Raw genomic sequence first — 24,282 nt, forward strand, 5'->3', positions numbered from 1 at the left:
TGAAGAAAGGTTACGTGTGTAGCCATGAACATCTGGATTGGATTGCACACACGGTGAGGCTGAGTTGCCAGGCGACCGGTTGAGGGTTGAAGTTAAACTGTGGCCATGTTTGGAACGCATGGCAGTACGATGTTTGTTGTAAGTTTATTTATCGGATCTGGCCAAGATTTCTGTAAGACAGACCACTTGTTAGAGAGGCCTGCGGCCAAGTCAAACAAGTCGACAGGCAGCTCTAAATATGGTCACAGTTCCCACTGAGAGCTGCTCAGCTCCTTATATGAGCAGTTGAGTCTGTAAGCGACAGGGGGAGAGAGAAAGAGAGAACAAGTAGTATAACCACAACATTCTCACCGCATGGTCGTATACCAGAAGTGTGAATCATCCTGGGCCATAATGCCGCAGGGACGAACGGAGGCTGTGTAAACCAGTTAACCATTGCGCGCAGATGTCTAACGATCAATGGCCTGAATGTGACCACTACAGATGCTTAAAAACTGTTAAACTGCACTTTGCCAGAATTAAATTAGTATTCAGTTTACATTAACAATGTCACATTAGAAACCAAACCTAAATATCTTTTCTTTTTCTTTTTTTTTTTTCCTTTGCCTGTCGCTTTAAATGGAAAGGAGCTGCTCTTTGCCACAACCCTCTCACTTCATTAATGGTACATTGCGCCGTGGCTCACCTATATGGCGCATTTGTGGCATGTTTTAAAGATAAACCTCAACTTGGACAAAATGATGCAAACAGAAAGTCCAGTTGGATTTTTCAGCATTTCAACTTGACATCATAACAACTGCGATTTTTTTTAAATTTTTTGCTTTTATTTAGCCAGATTAGTCCCATTGAGATCAAGACCTGGACAATTATAAAGTTTCCAGTCCACCTAACCTGCATGTCTTTAAATGGGGGAGGAAACCGGAGCACCCAGAGGAAACCCACGCAAACACAGGGAGAACACGCAAACTCCACACAGAAAGGCCACAGGTGGGAATCGAGCCTGTGGCCTTTTTGCTGTGAGGCAACAGTGCTAACCACTAATCCACTGTGCTGCCCAATCATGACATCATTTGGCATGACTGTTAAGACTAATTTCCAGCATTAAAGACATCTACAATGCTGTCAATGAGTCAAGACTACAAATAATACAGTCGTGAGCGCCGTATTGCTGTTCGTGTTGCAGAGAAGCCTGCAAAAACCCGCTACTGCCCATTGATTGGCTCAACAGCAAAAGCTACAGTCCTCACATGACCATAACAATAACCCCTAACCTTAACCATAACAAGGCTGCGCTACGTATGAATGTTATTGATATGGCTACATAGAAATAGCCACTTCCTAAAACCATTCACACACTGAGTAAATATAAAGTCTTATTCTGACCTGCTACGTTGTTTCAGTCGGATTCGTCATCACAGCCTGACGATACAACGTCCTTGTTTTGGAGGACATCGTCTGGGAAATACTTTAATTCCTTATCATGGCAATTACTGAAAAACACAGAATTTTAAAGAAGTCCCTCGCCACAGTGCTTCATTTATTCATGCCAGCGTTCAGGCAATCCATCATCTCGAAAATAAATTCCACTAAGACAAAAAAACAAAAACTCCCTCTACGTTTGTCTACTCTGGGTGCATTCTCAGCATGAAACACAGGATGCTTGCGCTTTGTCCCACCAGCAAAAACAAAAATAACTGGAAGTGAACCTCACCGGGTTGTTATAAATGGAAACCTTTTCAGTAACAAAAAAATAACTGTATTAACCGGTTATCGTTATTTTAAAATAACAATTCTGTTCTGGAACATAAAAAAATATAAAGTTTATGGTTTCGGTTTCATTCCTAGCAAGATACCAAAAGTTTCTGCTTTTTGTTTTCATTCCACAAACTAGTTTAAAGCCTTGTTTTCTTCACTCATTTATAGAATTGTGCCATTTACAGGATGTGTACTGTATTTTCTGGGGTATAATTTGCAGCAGAGTGTAAGCCGCACCAGTTTAAAAAAAAAAATGTTTCTTGAAGAGTAGAATCTCATATATAGGTCACACTGGAGTATAATTTGCACCTTTTTCTCTATTATCAGCTCTTTAATATGCCTTGTTGAAGTGTACTTTTTATTATTTCATTATTGGGGTTTATTTCGCTTTTTTCTTTGATTCCTGGGAAAATCCAATTTAAATAGTCATTATAATTATTATTCACAACAAATGTGTGATTTTTCTTTATTTAAGTTGCACCGGCGTATAAGTCAGAGGACCTCCCAAATTAGTTTAAAAAAAGTGACTTATACTCTGGAAAATATGGCAATATGAAATTTTAACTGTGTTTAGCTGTTTAGCTGTTAAAAGTAAATAAACATTTGCGTATTATGCCCCTTAAAGAATGTATATCTACAAAAAGAAGACTTCATTGTGTAGTTGCATTTTCATGCAGAAAACTAAAAAATAATAAAAGGTTGCACTTTAATTAATGTTTGTTTGTTTGGCAATCATTTATTAAGGGTGTTTATGTTAAATAAGGTATTAAATTATACATTATTTAATAATTTATAAAGATATTGGATACATTAATAAATTATTACTAAACCAAATAGCTCTAATTCACTGTTAGTTAATGCTTATTACTGCATTAGCTAAACATTAATAAATGATTACTAAATACATTTGTTAACGTTTACTGCTGTAACTTATGACAGTTAATGTACTTATTGAAGTGTTCCTAATATAGATGTGGAGACAAAATTTCTGTGATATTAAAGCAAAACTGAAGCTTTGACGGTGTGGTAGGAAGGAAACAATTAGTTGTTTAATCAGATACGATTGTGGTTCCCAAGTCTTTTCTGTGAGACCTCCCTTGATAATCTAACATGTAACATACCTGAATCACATAAATTTAAAAATGCAATGGGTTTTTGTGTGTGTTTGTTTTGTTGCATTTGCTAGCTTGCTAATATTAAAGGATTATTAACTGAGTGCAAGGTCTGCACGGGAAAACATCAGACTGAGTTGTAAGTACGGGCCGAGCGCTCAGTCTGTACTTACACCTTGGTCTGATATTTTCCCGTACAGACCTCGCGTTCAGTTAATTATCTGTTTATTATATGGCTACTATATAACTTGTTAGCAGATGGTCCGTTCATTAGCTGGTAAACTTTCAATCTGTGTGCTTTTTTCTGATGCTATTTAAATATTTATGGAGTACGTTCATGTCCGACTTGGTTTTCCTAATCGTGGTTTTAGCTTTCTGGTTTGTAACAAAAGTGATACGTGTTCCGGACTGTCATGGTAACCGGTCTGATATCGTCCCATATCAGACCCGTAATCAGCCAATCAGAGCATGCATAGCAACACAGCCGTATAATTAAACTAATTATTTTCAGTGGGGGGATATAAAACTTTGACTCAGCTTGTCAAATCTGATATTTTGCTCCCTTTTTTTTTATATTTTTCTGAAATTTAAATAACTTTCAGACTCTTGCTTCGTCAAAGCCAGATAAAGATGTCACTGTGGGCTCTGGGAAACCAGATCGAACATTGTGTGTTAATACATTCTGTCACCGACTGAACGACTAATCATAAAATTGTCAGATTAGTGAAAGTGATCCTTGGTTGCAGCCTCTGTCTGCAGTCATTTATATTCTACTGTATTTTTTTTTCCATATAGTCTGTCTTTGAATGTAAGTGACATGATGACGGTCTTGTCCATGCTTAATACATTCATTTTCTGGACAGTTTCCCTTTAAGCATGCAGGCGAGGGTGTAGATATCACATTCCAAACACTTTTCCTGTCTTTCCTTTCCACACTGGCATGTTTTGATATGAATGCAGAACTACTATGTGCGCTGTTGTTGGATTGTCTCTGCCACTTATGACTGTCCTGCCTTGTGACTGATTTCTGCCTGAGGACCCGACGTGTCCTCGTTGTTTATGACATGCTGGCTGATTTGCTGTATTGGTCACACAGGCTGTCTCTTTTTCCGTAGGAGTGTCTGACCCACCTCACTACCCTCTCAGTCCTCGTATTGTTGTGTTTGGTACGTAATTATCTCTGCATGTGTCTCCGTCTTTCATTTTATCTGACAGGATCTTATTTACTTGTCTGTTCTTAATGTCATATGTTCTGTAATCTGGCATGTTTTCCTTCACTATCTGCACTGCAAAATGTTTAAATCCATTCCTTAAAGCTATGGTCTCAAACTTGAATATTTCAAGAGCCAATGGCCAAGTTCTGTTGTCCCAAAGGGGCCACTTGTAAAATGAAAGAATAAGATAACCGGATGCCCCTGGCTGATTTTTATGCGGAGGGTCCACTCATCCTAGGGTCCATAACCTCTTTATATTATTTGAGGGTGTATTTTACAACACCAAACTAATTTTAAACTTCACAAATAAATGTAATACTTTCAAATAGCTAAAAACCAGATCCAGTTTTGTTCAGTTTACAAAAATAAAGTGTATGATTCTGTTGACATACAGTAGTGTTCAGAATAATAGTAGTGCTATGTGACTAAAAAGATTAATCCAGGTTTTGAGTATATTTCTTATTGTTACATGGGAAACAAGGTACCAGTAGATTCTCACAAATCCAACTAGACCAAGCATTCATGATATGCACACTCCTAAGGCTATGAAATTGGGCTATTAGTATTAAAAAAAAAGTAGAAAAGGGGGTGTTCACAATAATAGTAGCATCTGCTGTTGACGCTACAAACTCAGAACTATTATGTTCAAACTGCTTTTTTAGCAATCCTGTGAATCACTAAACTAGTATTTAGTTGTATAACCACAGTTTTTCATGATTTCTTCACATCTGCGAGGCATTAATTTTGTTGGTTTGGAACCAAGATTTTGCTCGGTTACTAGTATGCTTGGGATCATTGTCTTGTTGAAACACCCATTTCAAGGGCATGTCCTCTTCAGCATAAGGCAACATGACCTCTTCAAGTATTTTGACATATCCAAACTGATCCATGATACCTGGTATGCAATATATATAGGCCCAACACCATAGTAGGAGAAACATGCCCATATCATGATGCTTGCACCACCATGCTTCACTGTCTTCACTGTGAACTGTGGCTTGAATTTAAAGTTTGGGGGTCATCTCACAAACTGTCTGTGGCCCTTGGACCCAAAAAGAACAATTTTACTCTCATCAGAGTCCACAAAATATTCCTCCATTTCTCTTTAGGCCAGTTGATGTGTTCTTTGGCAAATTGTAACCTCTTCTGCACGTCTTTTATTTAACAGAGGGACTTTGCGGGGGATTCTTGCAAATAAATTAACTTCACACAGGAGTCTTCTAACTGTCACAGCACTTACAGGTAACTCCAGACTGTCTTTGATCATCCTGGAGCTGATCAGTGGGTGAGCCTTTGCTATTCTGGTTATTCTTCTATCCATTTTGATGGTTGTTTTCCGTTTTCTTCCACGCATCTGTTTTTTTTTTTTGTCCATTTTAAAGCATTGGAGATCATTGTAGATGAACAGCCTATAATTTTTTGCACGTGCGTATAAGTTTTCCCCTCTCCAATCAACTTTTTAATCAAACTACGCTGTTCTTCTGAACAGTGTCTTGAACGTCCCATTTTCCCTCAGGCTTTCAAAGAGAAAAGCATGTTCAACAGATGCTGGCTTCATCCTTAAATAGGGGACACCTGATTCACACCTGTTTGTTCCACAAAATTGACAAACTCACTGACTGAATGCCACACTATTATTGTGAACACCCCCTTTTCTACTTTTTTTTTTACTAATAGCCCAATTTCATAGCCTTAAGAGTGTGCATATCGTGAATGCTTGGTCTTGTTGGATTTGTGAGAATCTACTGAGTCTACTGGTACCTTGTTTCCCATGTAACTATAAGAAATATACTCAAAACCTGGATTAATCTTTTTAGTCACATAGCACTACTATTATTCTGAACACCACTGTACACCATGAATCACCTTTAGTTGTACTGTTGTCTATAAATCTAAAAAACAATGTCAGTTCGCCATAATTTTTTTTGTAACATTACTTAATCTACTTTAGTGCAACACCAAAAATGTAAAAACAACTTCAGCATGCTCTCCTTAATACTGGGACTAGGGGTAGTGGACCCTAGAACTAGTGGGAAGTTCCCAAATTTTGTGGTGTTAGGATTTTGGTTGTTTTGGGAATTTTATGATGAAATGTACAGATCTGATTAGTAATGATGTCAGTGTCACGTGACCTCCCCTATCAACCATTACATTTGGTTCCGCACAAGCACTCAACATCACAGCGATTAGTGTAGCAGCAATTACTCAGCACTTTTCAGGAAAATAGAAACTCATATAATAGAAAATGCCTTGAAATGTGAGCACAAAGTAGTTTTTCCAGACCCACCCAATGATGGATCAGTCAACACCAAAGTTGTAGCCAATATAAAACACACACTAAACCCTGCAATGTTCAATTCAGGTCTAGCATTACTCGTGTTGCACCGACTTATGTCGGTTAGTCTAATGAGCTTTAATAAACTGATACATTATCACTGGTAGATTGGTTTTCTAATGTTCAGAGTAGGAGGACAGGTATTTGGGCACCCATTAGGCAGGTTTCTATTACCCTCCAAATTGCACAATTTGATTGAGTGAATTGAAAATATGTTTAATGGAAACATGTATTTGGGAAAAAAAAAGTCTTTACATTTGCTTGATGTGGTTTTTTGGGAGATTTAAAAAAAAACATATTTTGTAGAACTGCAATGGAAACATGACATTCTAAGATACATGGTACGTGTAGACAGGGGGCTTGTTTAAACCTTATTAAAGATAATGTTATGGCAATACTGTATTTGGAAAAAAAACAAAAAAATGACAATATTTAGTGAGACTTGCCTTCCATGACTGTTAGAATTACAGTTTTCACGAGAGCACAAACCTGAGCAGTCAAAACCCATCACAAAATGTCATTTCATGATAGTGTTTTGTCAGTATTTTGAAAATATCTCTTTACTTATAAGAAAATCTGTAATGGAAACCGAGCTACTGTTTTTTATTTTTATTTTTTAATTTTATTATATTTTAATTTATATATATATATATATATTTCATCCTTGATTTGACACCGAAAAAGTAGAGGTCCAGTTTGGTGCCCACTGAGCTCATGCGAGTAAGATGAACTTCCAGTTTATCCCAAATATCTTGGGTCTGCGACTATTTGGTGTTGGGCAATCACATGGTGAAGACCACAGAGGTGGACAGCATATTTTTATACAGTTAACTGGATTTGATCCAGATAATGTAGGACAAATTCAGTGCTGTCTGACCTCACACAACAGGGTTGTGGGAAGAACATAAAATCCAAAACCTTTTGTGTGGATCTACAATGATTTGGTGTTGAAGAATTTTGAGACGAAGGAAACGGGTGCCTGCACACGTATAGAGCATGTTTTTCTACAATGAACTGGATTTGATGCAGAAAAAGGGTTCAAGGTCAGTGCTCTAGTGAGAACATACATCCCAAATATCTTGGGTCTACAACAATTTGGCGGCCGAGTAATCGTGTGATGGTCATGAACACTCATATGCAGATTGTCTAGGTTTTTTTTTCGCACGGAACTGGATTTGATCCAGAAAAACTTCATCAAGATTGGTGCTTGAGAGGGTTTTGAGAAATGCACATATCACAAAGATCTTGAGTCTACAACAATTTGCTGGTTGAGCAATCGTGTGATGAATGTCATGGACGCCTACGTACCCGGACAGCCTGTTTATAGCATTAACCCCGATTTGACCTGGAAAAAAGGAGGTCAAAGTTGGTGCTGTCTGAACTCGTGAGAGAGTTGTGGAATAAACATATATTCCAAATGTGTAGGGTCTGGGATGATTTACCGTTGAAGTAATCACACAACAAAGGTCATGAATACACAAACACACGGACAAAACCTATTTGGATTGCTCCCACGCTGTGATGGTGGGATAAAATCAGGCAGAGTTGTTGCCTTTATGAGCATATTAATATGAATGTTTAGAGTTACAAAAGGGTGTTGCTACGGGCGCCCATAAGGAAATGACATCTCACTAAACCGGTCATAAAGTTTAAGGCTTTAATAAAATTGAAACACACACTCCAAAAGTGGAAACAATTACTATGTGGTGCAGGTTGGGCTGTAACCTACTGACTCATGGTCCTTTAGCTCCTGGCCACCAGTTTGAGACTCCAGCTACGTCATCCAGTTCACCCTAATTACATGAACCTTGCATTTCCCAGAATACTCCTTATTCCTCCTCCTCATCCCATCACGTAGATTATGTTGGTTTTTTATTACTATTATTATTATTCATTGTTGGTTTTGAGGTGTTCACACCATGGAAAAACAAAGAATAAAAAATTACATCAAACATTGAACAACACCTTTTCAGAATCCACAAGCACTAGTTAGGATGCAAAACTCTGCCAAAGTCCAATAATCCCTTAACTGGATCACTGTTTGGATCTGGATCAGATGAAAGGACAATAATTATTTCCAAAAGTCACAGAAAACCCCTCCAGAGACAAGATCAATCAAGGCAGTAAAGAGCTTTTGTATTTTGATTTGACTGATCATTTGCTTGTTCTTTCATGTAGAACCCAATATGGTCTCTTGAATTTTGAGCACTCATTATACATAATACAGTCTTATTTTTTCCTTCACAAACAAAGGTTTTTAGTTTTTCTTGTAGATTTTTCTAACTTTTCCTTTCTTCAGACGCCCTCCTTGCTGATTTGGAGAACACAAGCTCTCCTCTGGCTCGGTGCCCCGTCCTCCTCAGCTCTGACCCTCCACAAAACGCTGATCCTCCTGCCCAGGACCCTGCTCAGGCACGTCCGCCACCACCCGCCTACACCCCACAGCAGGTAGGCGTGCTGCTGCCGCTGATGCATTTGTATCCATATGCTAATAGCTGATTGTGATTACCGCATTTTCTGTCCTACCCATTGCACCAGGGTATTGGTTGCACCTGTCAAAAAGAGGAAAAAATATATGTATTGTGGTTATTTTTTTAAAGTGGTGCTACAGTTACAGCAAGAAGCAAAGTGAATTCAACTGGCAAATTATTATAATAGACACACTGTTAGCGAGCAGAAGCTAATGAGGCACAAAATGATCTTGGGTGATGCGAAAATGTGGCGTTAGGGTTATTATTATTTATTTATATTGCAAATATGTATCCTAGATTTGGCTTTCTGACCTGCCATTCCTGTTCTTGTTGTCTCACACAGTCTTGTGCTGAGTAGCATGAAAGTTATAATCCAGTTTTTTATTCCAGAGTGTGGTCTTTCAGATTGAGAGCAAGAGTTCTTAAATTTACTTCTATAATGCTGCATTCAGTTGCACGTTTGAGGATGTTAACTCCAAGTTGATATTTCCATCTAAATACATTTCAGTGCATCTGCTTGGGATATTTTTGTTCTCTGTCTTGGGAAGGAGATTGTCATAAGTTTGCGACCCACTGCAATTGAGAGCAACACCAAGGTCAGGACCTGTCATATGTTTACTGAATAAACCTGCCAACATTACATACAAGTAAAAATCATAGTCTTTTTCTGTTTACTGCTCACGGGGTGCTGCCACATTGCTGTGACGTGGCACCAGCGACCTTGGTCTTCAGTAATCCTGCCCGAGTTTCCAACTTGGAATTCTGACTTGCAGTTCATTGTACTTGTCCGAGTCGTAGCTTGTTTTTTTTTCCTATGTTCTGAGGACACTGAAAAGTAGAGGTGGGCGATACCGGGAATTTTGGTATTGATCCGATACCAAGTAAATACAGGCCCAGTATTGCTGATATCGATACCGATACTTTTTCATGTAAGCTTCATAGATCCAATGGATCCAAAAGACCTAGGATAGAATTTCACCAAACATTGTACGTGACAACAAAATACTTTATTATCACAATCAACATTTTTGTTTAAAAAAATATCACTCAACACAACTTAAAACAAAATCTCCTGAGGTAGAGGGCTGACAAACCACAATACAAGGGTGCGCTGCTCCATGTTGTGTTTCACAGCGCAGTGCTGCTCTTACAGATAGAGAGTAGACTTTGATAAATCTGCGTGTGCAGCAGTCAGTGTGTGTGGGAGAGAAAAAAAAGCTTGAGTATTATCTTTTTACATGAGGATGATCCAGTATCAATACCAGCGTTGGTATCAATATTAGGATCGATCTGCCCACCTTTACTGAAAAGCAGCATAAGAGAGACCAGCTCTCTCATTCAGACCTTCTTGTTTATCGGCAGCTGGTATCAAGCTTACAACTGCCTTCTGCTCCATGTGAAACACAATGCTTCATTCAGTATACAGGAGCAGGTTGTCATTAATGTAGATGGTGCCATCTTGTGGCCGTAGATGACAATGCAGTATTTTTTTCATATGTGAGTTTGTCACTCGCTCACTCATCTTCAACTACTTACTCCAATTAAGGGTCATGTAGGGGCTGGAGCCTATCCCAGCAGTCATAGGGTGGGAGGCGGGGTACACCCTGGACAGTACGCCAGTCTGTCACAGGGCCACATATAGACACACAAAGGCATTTGCACCCGCCCGCACACCTACGGACAATTTAAAGTTTCCAATCCACCTAACCTGCATGTCTTTGGATGTGAGAGGAAGTCGGAGCACCCGGAGAGAACCCACGCAAACACGGGGAGAACATGCAAACTCCACACAGAAAAGCCACAGGTGGGACTCGATCCCATGACCTTCTTACTAAGCACTAAGCCACCGTGCTGCCTATATATGAGTTTCTTTGAAATATAATTTGCATAACCTCCCAAACTAGTAAAAAAAAAAAAAACAAAAAAAAAACACAACTTATAATACAGTACCTAGTGAGTACTAGGTGCACATTTCAATAATTATCTTAGAACCCAGGACTTTTGCCCACATGGAGCCACTGTGTGATAAATTCAATCATCATCTTCTAATTTGCAAATGGTCTGTTTCTTGTTTTGTGTCTCAGACTGTTTCTGCTGCAATGAAGTCCTCCCAGAATTCCAATCCAGACAAATTATACAGGTACCTCACTCCATGACCTCTAACACAATTTTGCAGCACATGGTATAGTCCACTTTTTAAATGCATCTCATCTGGAAGTAGTCATATGCATAAATGACATATGTCACTAGGAGTGGCCAGTATGACAGTGTCATAGTCATCATTGGGGTGATAGTGGGGCATGATATGCATTGTGTAATACCATCACTATTGTGAGAAGTAAAACCAATGAGACCCCACATAAGGCCATAAATATTATATAACAATCTCAGATTTGTGAAATTTTTAACTTTGAAGGAGCAGATTTACAGGTTAAACTCTTGCTCACATATGATAATTATTAAATGGGTCATATAGTGCAAAACCAGCAGTACCATGATTTAATATAGTTGCCATCCAGGTGACAGATTAGTGGTTAAAGCAGTGGGATTGTGACCAGAGAAGACTCAGTTCAAATCCCCATCAGACAGAAAGAAAAAATGATGGCACCTGGGCAAGGTCCTTAATCCCCAAGTTGGTGTGTAGTGAGCACCCTGACACCCTAGTATATGTGTGTGGAAGAGAGAGAATGTGAGGCATCAGTGTAAAGTGCTTTGACCATGAAAGCTCTATATACACTGAACAAAAAATATAAACGCAACATTTTTGTATTTGCTCCCATTTTTCATGAGCTGAACTCAAACATCTAAAACATTTTCTATATACACAGAAGACCTATTTCTGTCAAATATTGTTCACAAATCTGTCTAAATCTGTGTTTGAGCACTTCTCCTTTGTCAAGATAGTCCACCTCACCTCACAGGTGTGGCTGATTAGACAGCATGATTATTGCACAGATGTGCCTTAGGCTGGCCACAATAAAAGGCCACTCTGAAATGTGCTCACTAACCAGATTTAGACAGATTTGTGAACAATATTTGACAAAAATAGGTCTTTCCTGTATATAGAAAATGCTTTAGATCTTTGAGTTCAGCTCATGAAAAACAGGAGCAAAAAAAAGTGTTGCATTTAAATTTTTGTTCATTATAAATGCGTCCATTTACCATTTGTCCAGAAAGTGAAAAATACTGTGATATTAATTTTAGGTTGCATGGTCCACCCCTGTGTGTCATGGAAGTCCACATTTTGAATTGAGAAGGAGCCTCCTGTTTTTTTATTTATTTTAATCTTTTTTTTTTTTTTTTTAAACAGTACAGTGTGTAAGCCACGCTCTCCTCGAACAGCAGATCCTCCACCTGCCTTCTCCTCTTCATCGCTGTTGGGAGGAGGTCTGAGTGAACTGGACCATCTGCTGCAGGAGCTGAATGCTACCCAGTTTAACATCACAGGTCGGTGTGTTTTTACGTGTGCCATTGTTCTGTTCTTAACATCTGTCTGTATTATTTATACCTGCTTATCTTTTTGAGGGTCACAGGGGCTGAAGCTTATCTCCTCACACAGGTGTAAAAACCTTTTGATTTTTTTTTTTTTTTCTTTCGGTTTTCCTCTTCAGATGAGATTCTGGCCCAGTTTCCTTCCTCTAAGAAAGATGAAAGAGACAAGAATAAGGATAAAGCTGCAACCACAAGGTACGGTGTCTGAAAATTCTGCGTATAATATGATCTGTTTATGCACTGTGGAGTATTTAGGAGGTGACCTTTGGTCAATCATAGATGCCTGGAGAGAAATTGTGCGGTTTCATGTTTAAACAGTATTCTGCTGTGTTTTAGCTCTGCGAAGCCTTCAGCAACATCAGCTACACTGGAACTGGACAAACTCATGGCTTCTCTGTCTGACTTCAGAGTCCAGAGCACAGTAAGAGTCCTACTTGAGTCCTGCATTTTTACATATTGTGGACACATCAATCCGTATATTTGCCTCAGCCAACAAAGTTGTTGGAGGTTATGTTATTGCCTGTGTCTGTTTGTCTGCTTGTGAACAGCCTGGATCACACAATTTTTCATATATCATTAGCCTGATAGACAAGACCTGATTACATTTTCTGGGTCATAGGTCAAAGGGCAAAGTATGGAAAATCTTGGAAAAATCCCAATATTTAGCATTGAATGAATTTTCACAAATGCAGAATGCTGTCAAAATGTAGGATGGTATCCTTTATTGACTGACAAAGTTTGATCTGGAGCTGATCCAGATTACAGATTTTGTTGTCATTTAAATGTAACATTGAAAAACCCCTTTAATGTATATTTTACATTAAATCTTAATCAAACATGCCCCAGTCGCACTCATATTTGAAAGAGATGTGTAGAGTGGCACTCACTATCACCTGACAAAGTTTGAGCTGGGTCTGATCCAGATTACAGATTTTGTTATTTAAATGTAACATTGAAAACCCCCTTTAATGTATATTTTACATTAAATCTTAATTAAACATGGCCCAATTGCATTCATATTTGAAAGTGAGGTGCAGCCTGGCACCCACTATCACCTGACAAAGTTTGATCTGGATCTGATCCGGATTGTGGATTTTGTGGACATTTGAATTTAACATTGAAAACTCCATTTAATGTATATTTGCCATTATATCTTAACAAAATGTACCCCAATCACTCTCATATTTGAAAGTGAGGTGCAGCCTGGCACCCACTATCACCTGACAAAGTTTGATCTGGATCTGATCAGGATTGTGGATTTTGTGGACATTTGACGTTAACATTGAAAACCCCATTTAATGTATATTTTACATTATATCTTAATCAAACATGGCCCAATCACTCTCATATTTGAAAGTGAGGTGCAGACTGGCACTCGCTATCGCCTAACCAAGTTTGATCCGGATCTAATCTGGATTGTGGATTTTGTCAACATTTAGATTTAATATTGAAACGCCTGATTTGGTGTACATTTTTGCATTATATCTCAATCAAAGATGCCTCAGTCACTCTCATTTGTGACAATAAGGTGCAAACTGGCACTCTCAATAAATATACTAAGTTCGATCCACATCTCATCTGTGTTGCGGATTTAGTGGATATTTTATTTTAACATTGAAAAGCCCTTTTGATCTATATTTTGTATTATATTATGAAAAGCCACTTCTAACAGGACTTTGACCTTGAAAATGTTTTCCAAGGTAAAAATTTGTGGAATTGAAAATTAGTGTTGGCAGAGGTTTGCGCTCTACAAGCGGTACTCCAGTTACTATTCAAGCTGTTGAGTGTTGTCTTACAAAATTTTCATTAAAAGTGAATCTTTGCTGTCTTTTCTGCCTGCAAGGTTCATTGAAAGTACACCAGCAAACAGCAGATAGCCTTTTATCTTGTTTGTCACTTCTCCTAGCCAGCTGTGCCCATCAATCCAGTGGTGGCGCCATCGCCGCAGCCTGCCGCACCCCAGCAACCCTCATCCGGTGGATCACTGGACAGCATGTTGGGGCTCCTCCAATCGGATCTGAGCAGGCAAGGCGTTCAGACGTCCTCGAAGGGAAACTGTTCAGCCTGTCAGAAGCCAGTAGTAGGACAAGTGAGTTGGAAAGTTGACTTTTTTCCTAAAAAGGTTTTCTTAGCTTCACATTTCTAAATACAAAATGTTTAATATTATATTTATATAAAAAAAAAACAAGTACTAATCAGGACCTACACTGCTACACTTATTTCGCTTCTGAGATCAGACAGGATTGGATCTATACAGAGCAAACTGGTTGTGTTAAAGAAAGTCATTAAGGAGTAGCTTGGATTAAAGCTTTTTTATATAATGCAGTGTAGAGCTATTCAATTATCAAGAAAATACACTGGATTGACTTTAACGTTCTTGCAGTGTGTTCTCTGCATGTGTAATACAACAACTACATCGGGACTCAGCATCTGCAGATATTCAATAATTAATTACTTAGATTGGGATCGGAAAAAAGCAATTAAAAACTTGATTGGGGCATCCCTAAATTTTGCAGTAATTTGCCATATACTGTATGTCAAAATTTATGGTTTGATTTTTGTTGAATATATATATATATATATATATATATATATATATATATATATATATATATATATATATATATATATATATATATATATATATATATATATATATATATATATATATATATACACACACACCTCCCCTGGCAAAAATTATGGAATCACCGGCCTCAGAGGATGTTCATTCAGTTGTTTAATTTTGTAGAAAAAAAAGCAGATCACAGACATGACACAAAACTAAAGTCATTTCAAATGGCAACTTTCTGGCTTTAAGAAACACTATAAGAAATCAAGAAAAAAATATTATGGCAGTCAGTAACGGTTACTTTTTTAGACCAAGCAGAGGAAAAAAATATGGAATCACTCAATTCTGAGGAAAAAATTATGGAATCACCCTGTAAATTTTCATCCTCAAAACTAACACCTGCATCAAATCAGATCTGCTCGTTGACATTGACCCTGTGCCATGACATTGACCCTACGTGTCTTCTTGCAAGGAATGTTTTCGCAGTTTTTGCTCTATGGCAAGATGCATTATCATCTTGAAAAATGATTTCATCATCCCCAAACATCCTTTCAATTGTCCAAAATATCAACGTAAACTTGTGCATTTATTGATGATGTAATGACAGCCATCTCCCCAGTGCCTTTACCTGACATGCAGCCCCATATCATCAATGACTGTGGAAATTTACATGTTCTCTTCAGGCAGTCATCTTTATAAATCTCATTGGAACGGCACCAAACAAAAGTTCCAGCATCATCACCTTGCCCAATGCAGATTCGAGATTCATCACTGAATATGACTTTCATCCAGTCATCCACAGTCCACGATTGCTTTTCCTTAGCCCATTGTGACCTTGTTTTTTTTCTGTTTAGGTGTTAATGATGGCTTTCGTTTAGCTTTTCTGTATGTAAATCCCATTTCCATTAGGCGGTTTCTTACAGTTCGGTCAGACGTTGACTCCAGTTTCCTCCCATTCGTTCCTCATTTGTTTTGTTGTGCATTTTTCGATTTTTGAGACATATTGCTTTAAGTTTTCTGTCTTGACGCTTTGATGTCTTCCTTGGTCTACCAGTATGTTTGCCTTTAACAACCTTCTCATGTTTGTATTTGGTCCAGAGTTTAGACACAGCTGACTGTGAACAACCAACATCTTTTGCAGCATTGCGTGATGATTTACTCTCTTTTAAGAGTTTGATAATCCTCTCCTTTGTTTCAATTGACATATCTCGTGTTGGAGCCATGATTCATGTCAGTCCACTTGGTGCAACAGCTCTCCAAGGTGTGATCACTCCTTTTTAGATGCAGACTAACGAGCAGATCTGATATGATGCAGGTGTTAGTTTTGGGGATGAAAATTTACAGGGTGATTCCATAATTTTTTCCTCAGAATTGAGTGATTCCATATTTTTTTCCTCTGCTTGGTCTAAAAAAGTAACCATTACTGACTGCCACAATCTTTTTTCTTGATTTCTTATAGTGTTTCTTAAAGCCAGAAAGTTGCCATTCGAAATTACTTTAGTTTTGTGTCATGTCTGTGATCTGCTTTTTTTCTACAAAATTAAACAACTGAATGAACATCCTCCGAGGCCGGTGATTCCATAATTTTTGCCAGGGGTTGCATATATATATATATATATATATATATATATATATATATAATTTCATAGTTAAAAAAAATCTAAGCTGCTGTTTTTGAAACCCAGTAGAATGTTTAGTCACTTATTATTTGCACCATAATTACACATTTTGGCTATATTACATACGAGTGTTCTGGAGCAGTAAATATTCTCTGCACACAAAATAGACAAATTGAGAAACACAAACCAAGAGTTTGAACTGTTGCTTAAATGTCTCATCCTTTTGGTGTTGCATCCCATCTTTCTTGGTACTGTATTTATTTAAAAAGAGAAAAAAAAGCTAAAGTTAGTAACTTTTAACATGCAAACATTCATTTGCAGATATGACAAGTTTAATATTAATGTAGCGGCTATTATTCGCTCTGTGTTCTGTAAACTCACGATCTCCGGCGTGGGAGTTGGATGCTCTGACCAGTCGGCTGAAACCCGGGCTCTGGCCTGAGTGGCTGTTGGGGGGAGTGAGGCCTATTTAGTACTGAATGCACAGCCACTGAGTTTCATATGGAATTGTGAAATATTTGTCACAAATGATGTACATCTTGACAGGTATCGCTGTGCGTTAACCGACTTATTGTTATCCAGGTTGTGACGGCTCTGGGGAAGGTGTGGCATCCCGAGCATTTCGTGTGCACAGAGTGCGAGACAGAGCTAGGAAGTCGCAACTTCTTCGAGAAGGATGGGAGGCCGTACTGCGAGTCGGACTACTTCACTCTGTTTTCTCCCCATTGTGCACAGTGCAACAAACCCATTCTTAATGTGAGGCACTTTGACAAATGTGTACCCATCGTCTGTTTTCACATGAACAGTAATTCACTGTCTCAGTACACACTTGAAAGTTTTCTATGTTTTCTTCTTATTTAGAAAATGGTCACTGCTTTGGACAAGAATTGGCACCCAGAGTGTTTCTGCTGTGTGAAGTGCAGCCGAACGTTTGGAGAGGAAGGTATGAGGCGCCACGTATCCTGTCTAGTCCAACACACAACACTTGAATACCACCCTGAAAAATCACTGCACATTCCCATCAAACAAAGTTTATAGTATAAGGAGGGATGAGTAATCAGGAACATTGTTAAAGTATTTATAGTTTGTTTGTAATGAACTTTTGATGTTGTTGAGAATTGGGAGCTGCATATTTTGGGTTGTTGATGTAAATGTTTAATTTAAACGGTAATTTCACTGTAGTTTTTACATTTATAACATATTATATTCATAAACGTGCAGTTTTCCAACACAAAAATATGAAGTAACCAGTGGGTGGGTACAGTTCATCGAATCAACCAACAGCTAATAAGCAAAGCTAAATGTTAGCCAATTAGCTAAACCATTAGTAAATCATCTAACATTTTTTGATAATAAAGTTTATCAAAAAAGTTTATAAAACCTATCTTTCTTGTTCCTGTTGGATTTTGTACGCTAATTCAATAAGCGAAATCAACCTATCGCTCGAAGGCAGCAAGCGTCACGTATCATGTATTTTTGTTTCTTAACATTTCTTATTAATCGCTTAATGCTTTCTGTACTGTCAATAACTCGTATGTTGAATGGAACCTACTGTTTAAATTAATTTATTTAATTATTTATGTACATCTTAATCATCATCTGATCTTGGCATGCTAAATCTTTTTGAGAACTGTAGCAAGATGAAGTCCAGATTGAAAAGACATTCCCGCTAGCTTGGCTAACGGGGAATTCGCCTTTGGCTGACCTGGCAGAGGAATGGTCTTTAGTGCGAGCAACCGGGGTTTGATCCCACCGCTGTCCCAGCCACAAGGGTCCTCCGGTCACAGAACCTCCATTTTTCGCTTAAACATATTAAAATTTCAGCTTTTTGGGTCTGTTTTTCTGCGTTTTTAGAGCCAAAAAATAAAACAAGCCAAAGCTAAATTCATGTAATAATAGTTGATGGTTAGCAGTTCTCAGCTAGGTTTAGCTAAATATTGTAGGGTTTTAAAGGTTTAGCATTATTACAGTTAACTTTTCGGTTAGCGGATTAGCAGTTATCAAGCTAACTTTTAGGGTTGCTGTGCGCACAGTCAAGTTTTTCTTTAGGTTTTCACCTTGACCTTTAACCGTTGATGTATTTACATTAGGGCAGCACAGTCTCGTTTGAACCCTGCATGATATCATAGGATTTGACCACTTATGGGGACAGCTGCTCCTGTTGCACAATATACACAGCATAACTTCACATGGGAAAATGGTTTACTATTTTGTTTTTGGCTGCAATCACCAAAGCAGTCACGAAAAGTGCAGCCCACAGGAATGCTCCTGTGGGCCTTAATTATTCATGGCATAGATTCAACAAGGTGTTGGAAACATTCCCCGGAGATGTTGGTCCATACTGACGCGATAGCATCATGCAGTCGTACATTCAACCAGTCTGCCCATTCTCCTCTGACCTTTGACATTAAGGCATTTTTTTTTTCCACACAGTTGCCACTCACTGGCTATATTCTATTTTTTGGACCATTCTCTGTAAACCCTAGAGATGGTTGTGCATGAAAATCCCACTAGATCAGCAGTTTGTGAAATACTCAGAATAGCCTGTCTGGCACCAACAACCACACCATGTTCAAAGTCACTTAAATCCCATTTCTTCCCCATTCTGATGCTCAGTTTGAACTTCAGCAAGTGGTCTTCACCACGTCTAGATGCCTAAATGCATTGAGTTGCTGCCATGTGACTGACTGACTGACTGAGCTATTTTTGTTAACAGGTGTACCTAATAAAGTGGCCGGTGAGTGTCTAATTCATATTCAGTGGTGGGCACAGTTCCGATAATGTTTTCATTATCAGATTATCTTTTTAGATGACTTTAAAAACCATTATCGGACTAATTATCTTCAGAGTCCAATAACTTTTAGACCGATAACATAGTAAACAAAGCTGAACAGCAGCAAATATTTTTAAAATTTAAAATCAGTTGAGCACTTACCTGTTAAAAGTTTCCTAACAGATGTATAGTTCTACCCTCTGCAAACAGAAGAGAGCTGCTTTCAGGAGAAACCACTCTATCCTCTACAGGCAAAGGAGAACTGGTCACAAAAAAAAACAAAACAAATCATTTTCTTTAACCCCATACTAACACGAGGGCAATATCACCCAAGTCATCCAGAGGCATACATTTTTAACTTGTGGTTCAAATTTTAACCAAACTAATTTTGGACAAGTTATTTAAAATTACTGTCATGTCTGAAGTTTTATAAAGTGAAAATATCAGATATATGTTTTACTTTTAAAGTAATGCGCTAATTTTTAAGGTTTTAGTGTGGATATATGCTGTGCCCAGCAGTGCATTATGGGTAGGATAGGGTAATCTCAGTATGTTCACGACAGGACAAATGCATTTCAGACACTCTGTTCAGGCTCCACAGACAACAGCATTAAACTCTAGTGCCTAAAACTCTCGTGAATATATTCTCTGGGTTTATAGACGTTATTGTATTTGCGTTTGTTAAATTCCACGCATCTTAAATGTAGCAGACATGGAATTTTGTTTTGGCAAGTCTTCAAGGCCTCTACTGCCATCTACTGGCCAGTAGTGTTCATGGCAGTTCATGGCAGTATTCACCCTAAGTACTAAGCGTCTGGGCTCCAGTAGATGGCAGTGTTCTATTTATTTTGACCCCAGTTATATCAGATGGTTGTCAAATCAACTTTTTGGCTTTGCAAATGGCTTTTTTTTTTTTTTTTTTACAAATTAAGTTTTAAAACAAAACAACAACAACAAAACATTACAAGCAGCTCTGCGGTGTTTGCACATGCACAGTGCGAGCGGTTGGATGCTTGTTGCTCTTCAGCAGCAGGATACCCTCACGACGGCCGACCAGAATAATATCAAACAGGCTTGATTTTCATTCGACCATACGATCGACTATCAGGAGGTGGTCGTGAGATGTTAAACCCAGCTTGTTACACCATGTACACTACACGATGCAGGACGCGAGATTAACCTGAAACTCAGTCCAAAAAATTCTCGTACGAATGAAAAATCATCTGAAAAAGGACCAAAACTCGTACAGTGTAAAGCCAACATTTATGTGTCAAGACAATATTGAGTGCACGTTTTACAACATCATAAAATGTGTGCACATCATAAAACTAATAATAAAAATAATAAAACTAATAAAATGAGCACACATTCTCTCCACATGCAAAACATTTTGCAATGACACTTCCAGGGCTCCATAAAAATGCCTGTTTTAACAAATAAAAAATGGAATATTTTACAAAAGCACATTTATCTGTAAACACCAACACACGACACACGTCACATTGTGTTGGTTTACATAATGAATGACTGAACCAACCAGTGTTTAGCAGAGGCACTTTTACCCGGAATCCTTTGCGATCTGTCTGTGTTTGTTACAAAACCTCAGAATTACTGCATTATTGCAAATGTACCAGAGACAATACTGGAATTTATCGGTTATCTGTAACGTCCGATACATTTTTGGGTGGTTTATCTTTATCAAAGATAACTTTTCAGTTATCTGTTATCAAAGTTAATTTTTTGGTTATCTGTGCCCACCACTGGTCATATTAACATCCATTTGATATTCTCAGGAAATGTGTAAAACTGTGTGTTGTAGGTTTTCACGACCGTGAGGGCCAGCAGTACTGTCAGCAGTGCTTTTTGACTCTGTTTGCTTCCCGCTGTCAAGGCTGCAGTCAGCCCATTTTGGAAAACTACATCTCAGCTCTCAGCACTCTGTGGCACCCGCAGTGCTTTGTATGCAGGGTGAGTGCCTCTCTGCGGCGTCTCCGCCATAATTTACCCTCATGCAACTATTTGCTTCTTATATTTAGCATGTTTAACGTTTTGTTTAAAATGTGCAGCTCTTGTCAGTTTTCACTCCATGTCTGTTTCTGCTTGTCTCCAGGAGTGCTACAGCCCCTTTGTCAACGGCAGCTTCTTCGAACATGATGGCAACCCTCTATGCGAGGCGCACTACCACCAGTCCCGCGGCAGCGTGTGTCAGGCCTGCCAGCAGCCCATCCTGGGCCGCTGCATCACCGCCATGGGCGCCAAATTCCACCCGCATCACCTCGTGTGTCATTTCTGTCTGAAGCCACTGAGTAAAGGCAGCTTCAAAGAGCAGGAGAACAAGCCGTACTGCCACCCCTGCTTCATCAAACTGTTTGGCTGAGGTCAAACCCGCGCTTTGCTGTCTCCTCTCGTTCACCGGGTTAAGAAGCTGTACGACCCGAAGCTCTCAGTTAGTTTCGTTTACAGCGGCAATGAGGGTGGAGCTGGTCTCGCTTTCTTGGTTTTAGGAGTATTTGAGTCAAACAAGAACAATGGTGCTGAAAAAGTGGACTGTTATTCAGAAGTCTAACTGCCATCGGAAATAAAATAACTGCAAAAAAGTTTTGCCGCGTATGTAAATTGTTTACATGCTGTATTAATTCAAATTGAATTCTTTTGCCAAAGGTAGAAACCAAACAGTATGCTGAAAGCAAAATGATTGTTTCAGTGAAGGACTGATACTTAATATATGTATATTTACTTTATATTGCAATTAAGTATGAAAACATTACAGGAACTGCAGATACACGCTGATCGCTACATATACTCTGATTCATTTCATATGTTTGTGTCGCAAACTAAGCTATGTGTGTTGTTTTACTGTCAGATATTTTGCATTAATCCACCATTAGTCTATGCAATTTGTTGTATTCATTTCCAAAGAGTGAAATAAACATTTTGTCTTGTTGGTTCACTGGTGACAGAATGTGGAATCATGTTAGTAGTTTACACGTTAACCCAAATAATTTGTTTACAAGTTATGTTTTATATCATTTTGTTGCTTCAGTTAGTTTTATACTCTCTCAAGTTGAGCGGTAGGCCGATTAATCAGGCTGAATAAATGTATTTTGAGATCATCTGACTTGGTTTATGTTTGCGCTAATAAGGCCAATTTAAAAAATCAAGCTAAAGCACCGCACCCGTACAGCACAAACCTCCGCTAACGCTAGTTTCCGATTTCACAAATTTTGACCTAGGATAACATTTTCAAGGTCAAAGTCCTGTGAGAAGTGTTTTTTTTATAAGATAAAATATATAAAATATAGATTAAAAGGGCTTTTCAATGTTAAAATCAAATATTTGCTAAATCCGCATTACGGATCAGATGCAGATCAAACTTAGTCTATTCATTGAGAGTCCCAGTTTGCACCTCATTGTCATAAATGGGAGTGATTCATGCATTTTTTTTATGGCGATATAATGCAAAATGTACACCAAATCAGGCTTTTCAATATCATCCTGCTAATTTTTTTTGCATAATCCTGCGAACACTCAAACGGGGATGCAAATATTCCCACCTTGCTGGATGTTAACTGCAACTTTGTTCTGCTTTTGTGTTCCCTTTTTTATTGACATCAGCTAACGACTGGTTGAATGTGATAAATATTTTGTACTTGGAACATAATTGCTGTACATCAGTGTGTATTAAGTACTACTTTTGAGTATTTAATTAAACTCGCATGAGGAGAGTTGTCTTTACATTTTATGGTTGTGTAAAGACTGACAGGTATTTAAAAGTACTTTTTGTTCTGAATGTATTCAAGTGAGTTTGCATCCGTCTCCAGAAGGCCTCAGACAGGAGTTTGAGTTACACAATGAAAATTGTAGGGTCTTATCTAATATTGCATGGCTAACTTGCATCTAAAAATTGAGCCAAGGTTGTAAAAATAAATAAAATCCCAGAGTTCCCCTTAAAATGGTTCTTTACATTGTGGCTTTGTGACATCTTCAACATCTGCTCGTCTTTGTGCCACATCCAGCATCTCAAACACCATCATATCCATCATGACGTTTGGTTGCACATGAGTTTTGTGTTCCTGAATTAGAAATATAAAAAAAATTATTTTATTTGGACACGTTCTGAACATGTGGAGCCAATGTACTTATTTAAATCATCTAAAGGTTTTTATTTTTCAGTGTTCTGTGTTTGGAGTGTTACACCATAGGAGTGTTACACCATATCAGGGTGCAAATTAATCATAACTGTGGGAGTCACATTTTTCTGGCTGGAATAAAAACCTGCAGACATTTGGTACAAAATGCACACGTGCTACATATGATTGCTCATTTAGGGACGGCTCGAAGCTGTTGCTTCAAGAAGGAGACACCATCAAAATGTTCTGTGAGATGTATCACACCGACTGGATGAAAGGCAAGCATGGGCGATGCCAGGAGGTGCTGGAGCTCCCCCTGGATTTGTCATAGCACCCCCAAGAAAATAATTCCTCATTTGTTATTTTATTTAATTTCATCCCATGTTTTTAAGGCCTTGTCTAGACCGAAACAGAACTCTGCTATAAGATCTTTTTCTTTGTCATTTTCAAAAACTCTTTTATTCAATAAATAGCTCCGTTCTCACAGATCCAGTGAAACTGTGTGAAAATGCTGTAGTACATATGCCAGGCCTGTATGTAGCACAGTAACGCTTCTACAAAAAATGGAGAAGATGATGTGGGGCTAACAACAAAAGCTAAAACATTAGAAGCCGGCTTAAATAAAGTCTTTCAATCTGACCTGTTGCCAGGATTCATCATCACAGATAAAAACTGTTGTCCAACCTTGTTTTGGAAGATGACGTCTGGAAATGCGTTAATTCGTTATGACAGAAGTTACTTGTTAAGGGTTTTCCTACTAGGGCAGATCCCATGATACTAACATGATTAAACTGGTCCATAGCACTACT

At 38.3% G+C, this 24,282-nt stretch overlaps 1 protein-coding gene across 2 annotated transcripts in view; it reads left to right on the forward strand.

The window, feature by feature from the left end:
* Window positions 1-22,293, forward strand: part of LOC117530927 (transforming growth factor beta-1-induced transcript 1 protein-like) — a 30,998-nt gene extending 8,705 nt beyond the window's left edge. Inside the window, exons 2-12 of one of the 2 annotated variants that reach the window (XM_034193887.1) lie at window positions 3,983-4,033; window positions 8,716-8,864; window positions 10,972-11,027; window positions 12,198-12,334; window positions 12,499-12,574; window positions 12,716-12,800; window positions 14,286-14,468; window positions 17,153-17,326; window positions 17,432-17,513; window positions 21,163-21,311; window positions 21,454-22,293. In XM_034193887.1, the coding sequence (XP_034049778.1) occupies window positions 3,983-4,033; window positions 8,716-8,864; window positions 10,972-11,027; window positions 12,198-12,334; window positions 12,499-12,574; window positions 12,716-12,800; window positions 14,286-14,468; window positions 17,153-17,326; window positions 17,432-17,513; window positions 21,163-21,311; window positions 21,454-21,720 (1,409 nt within the window). In that variant the 3' untranslated portion in view covers window positions 21,721-22,293. The remainder of the gene's footprint in view (window positions 1-3,982; window positions 4,034-8,715; window positions 8,865-10,971; window positions 11,028-12,197; window positions 12,335-12,498; window positions 12,575-12,715; window positions 12,801-14,285; window positions 14,469-17,152; window positions 17,327-17,431; window positions 17,514-21,162; window positions 21,312-21,453) is intronic. The other variant, XM_034193888.1, reaches the window with a different exon arrangement.
* Window positions 22,294-24,282: the final 1,989 nt, after the last annotated feature.

The sequence above is a fragment of the Thalassophryne amazonica genome, chromosome 18 (assembly GCF_902500255.1).
Source record: "Thalassophryne amazonica chromosome 18, fThaAma1.1, whole genome shotgun sequence".
NCBI lineage: Eukaryota > Metazoa > Chordata > Actinopteri > Batrachoidiformes > Batrachoididae > Thalassophryne > Thalassophryne amazonica.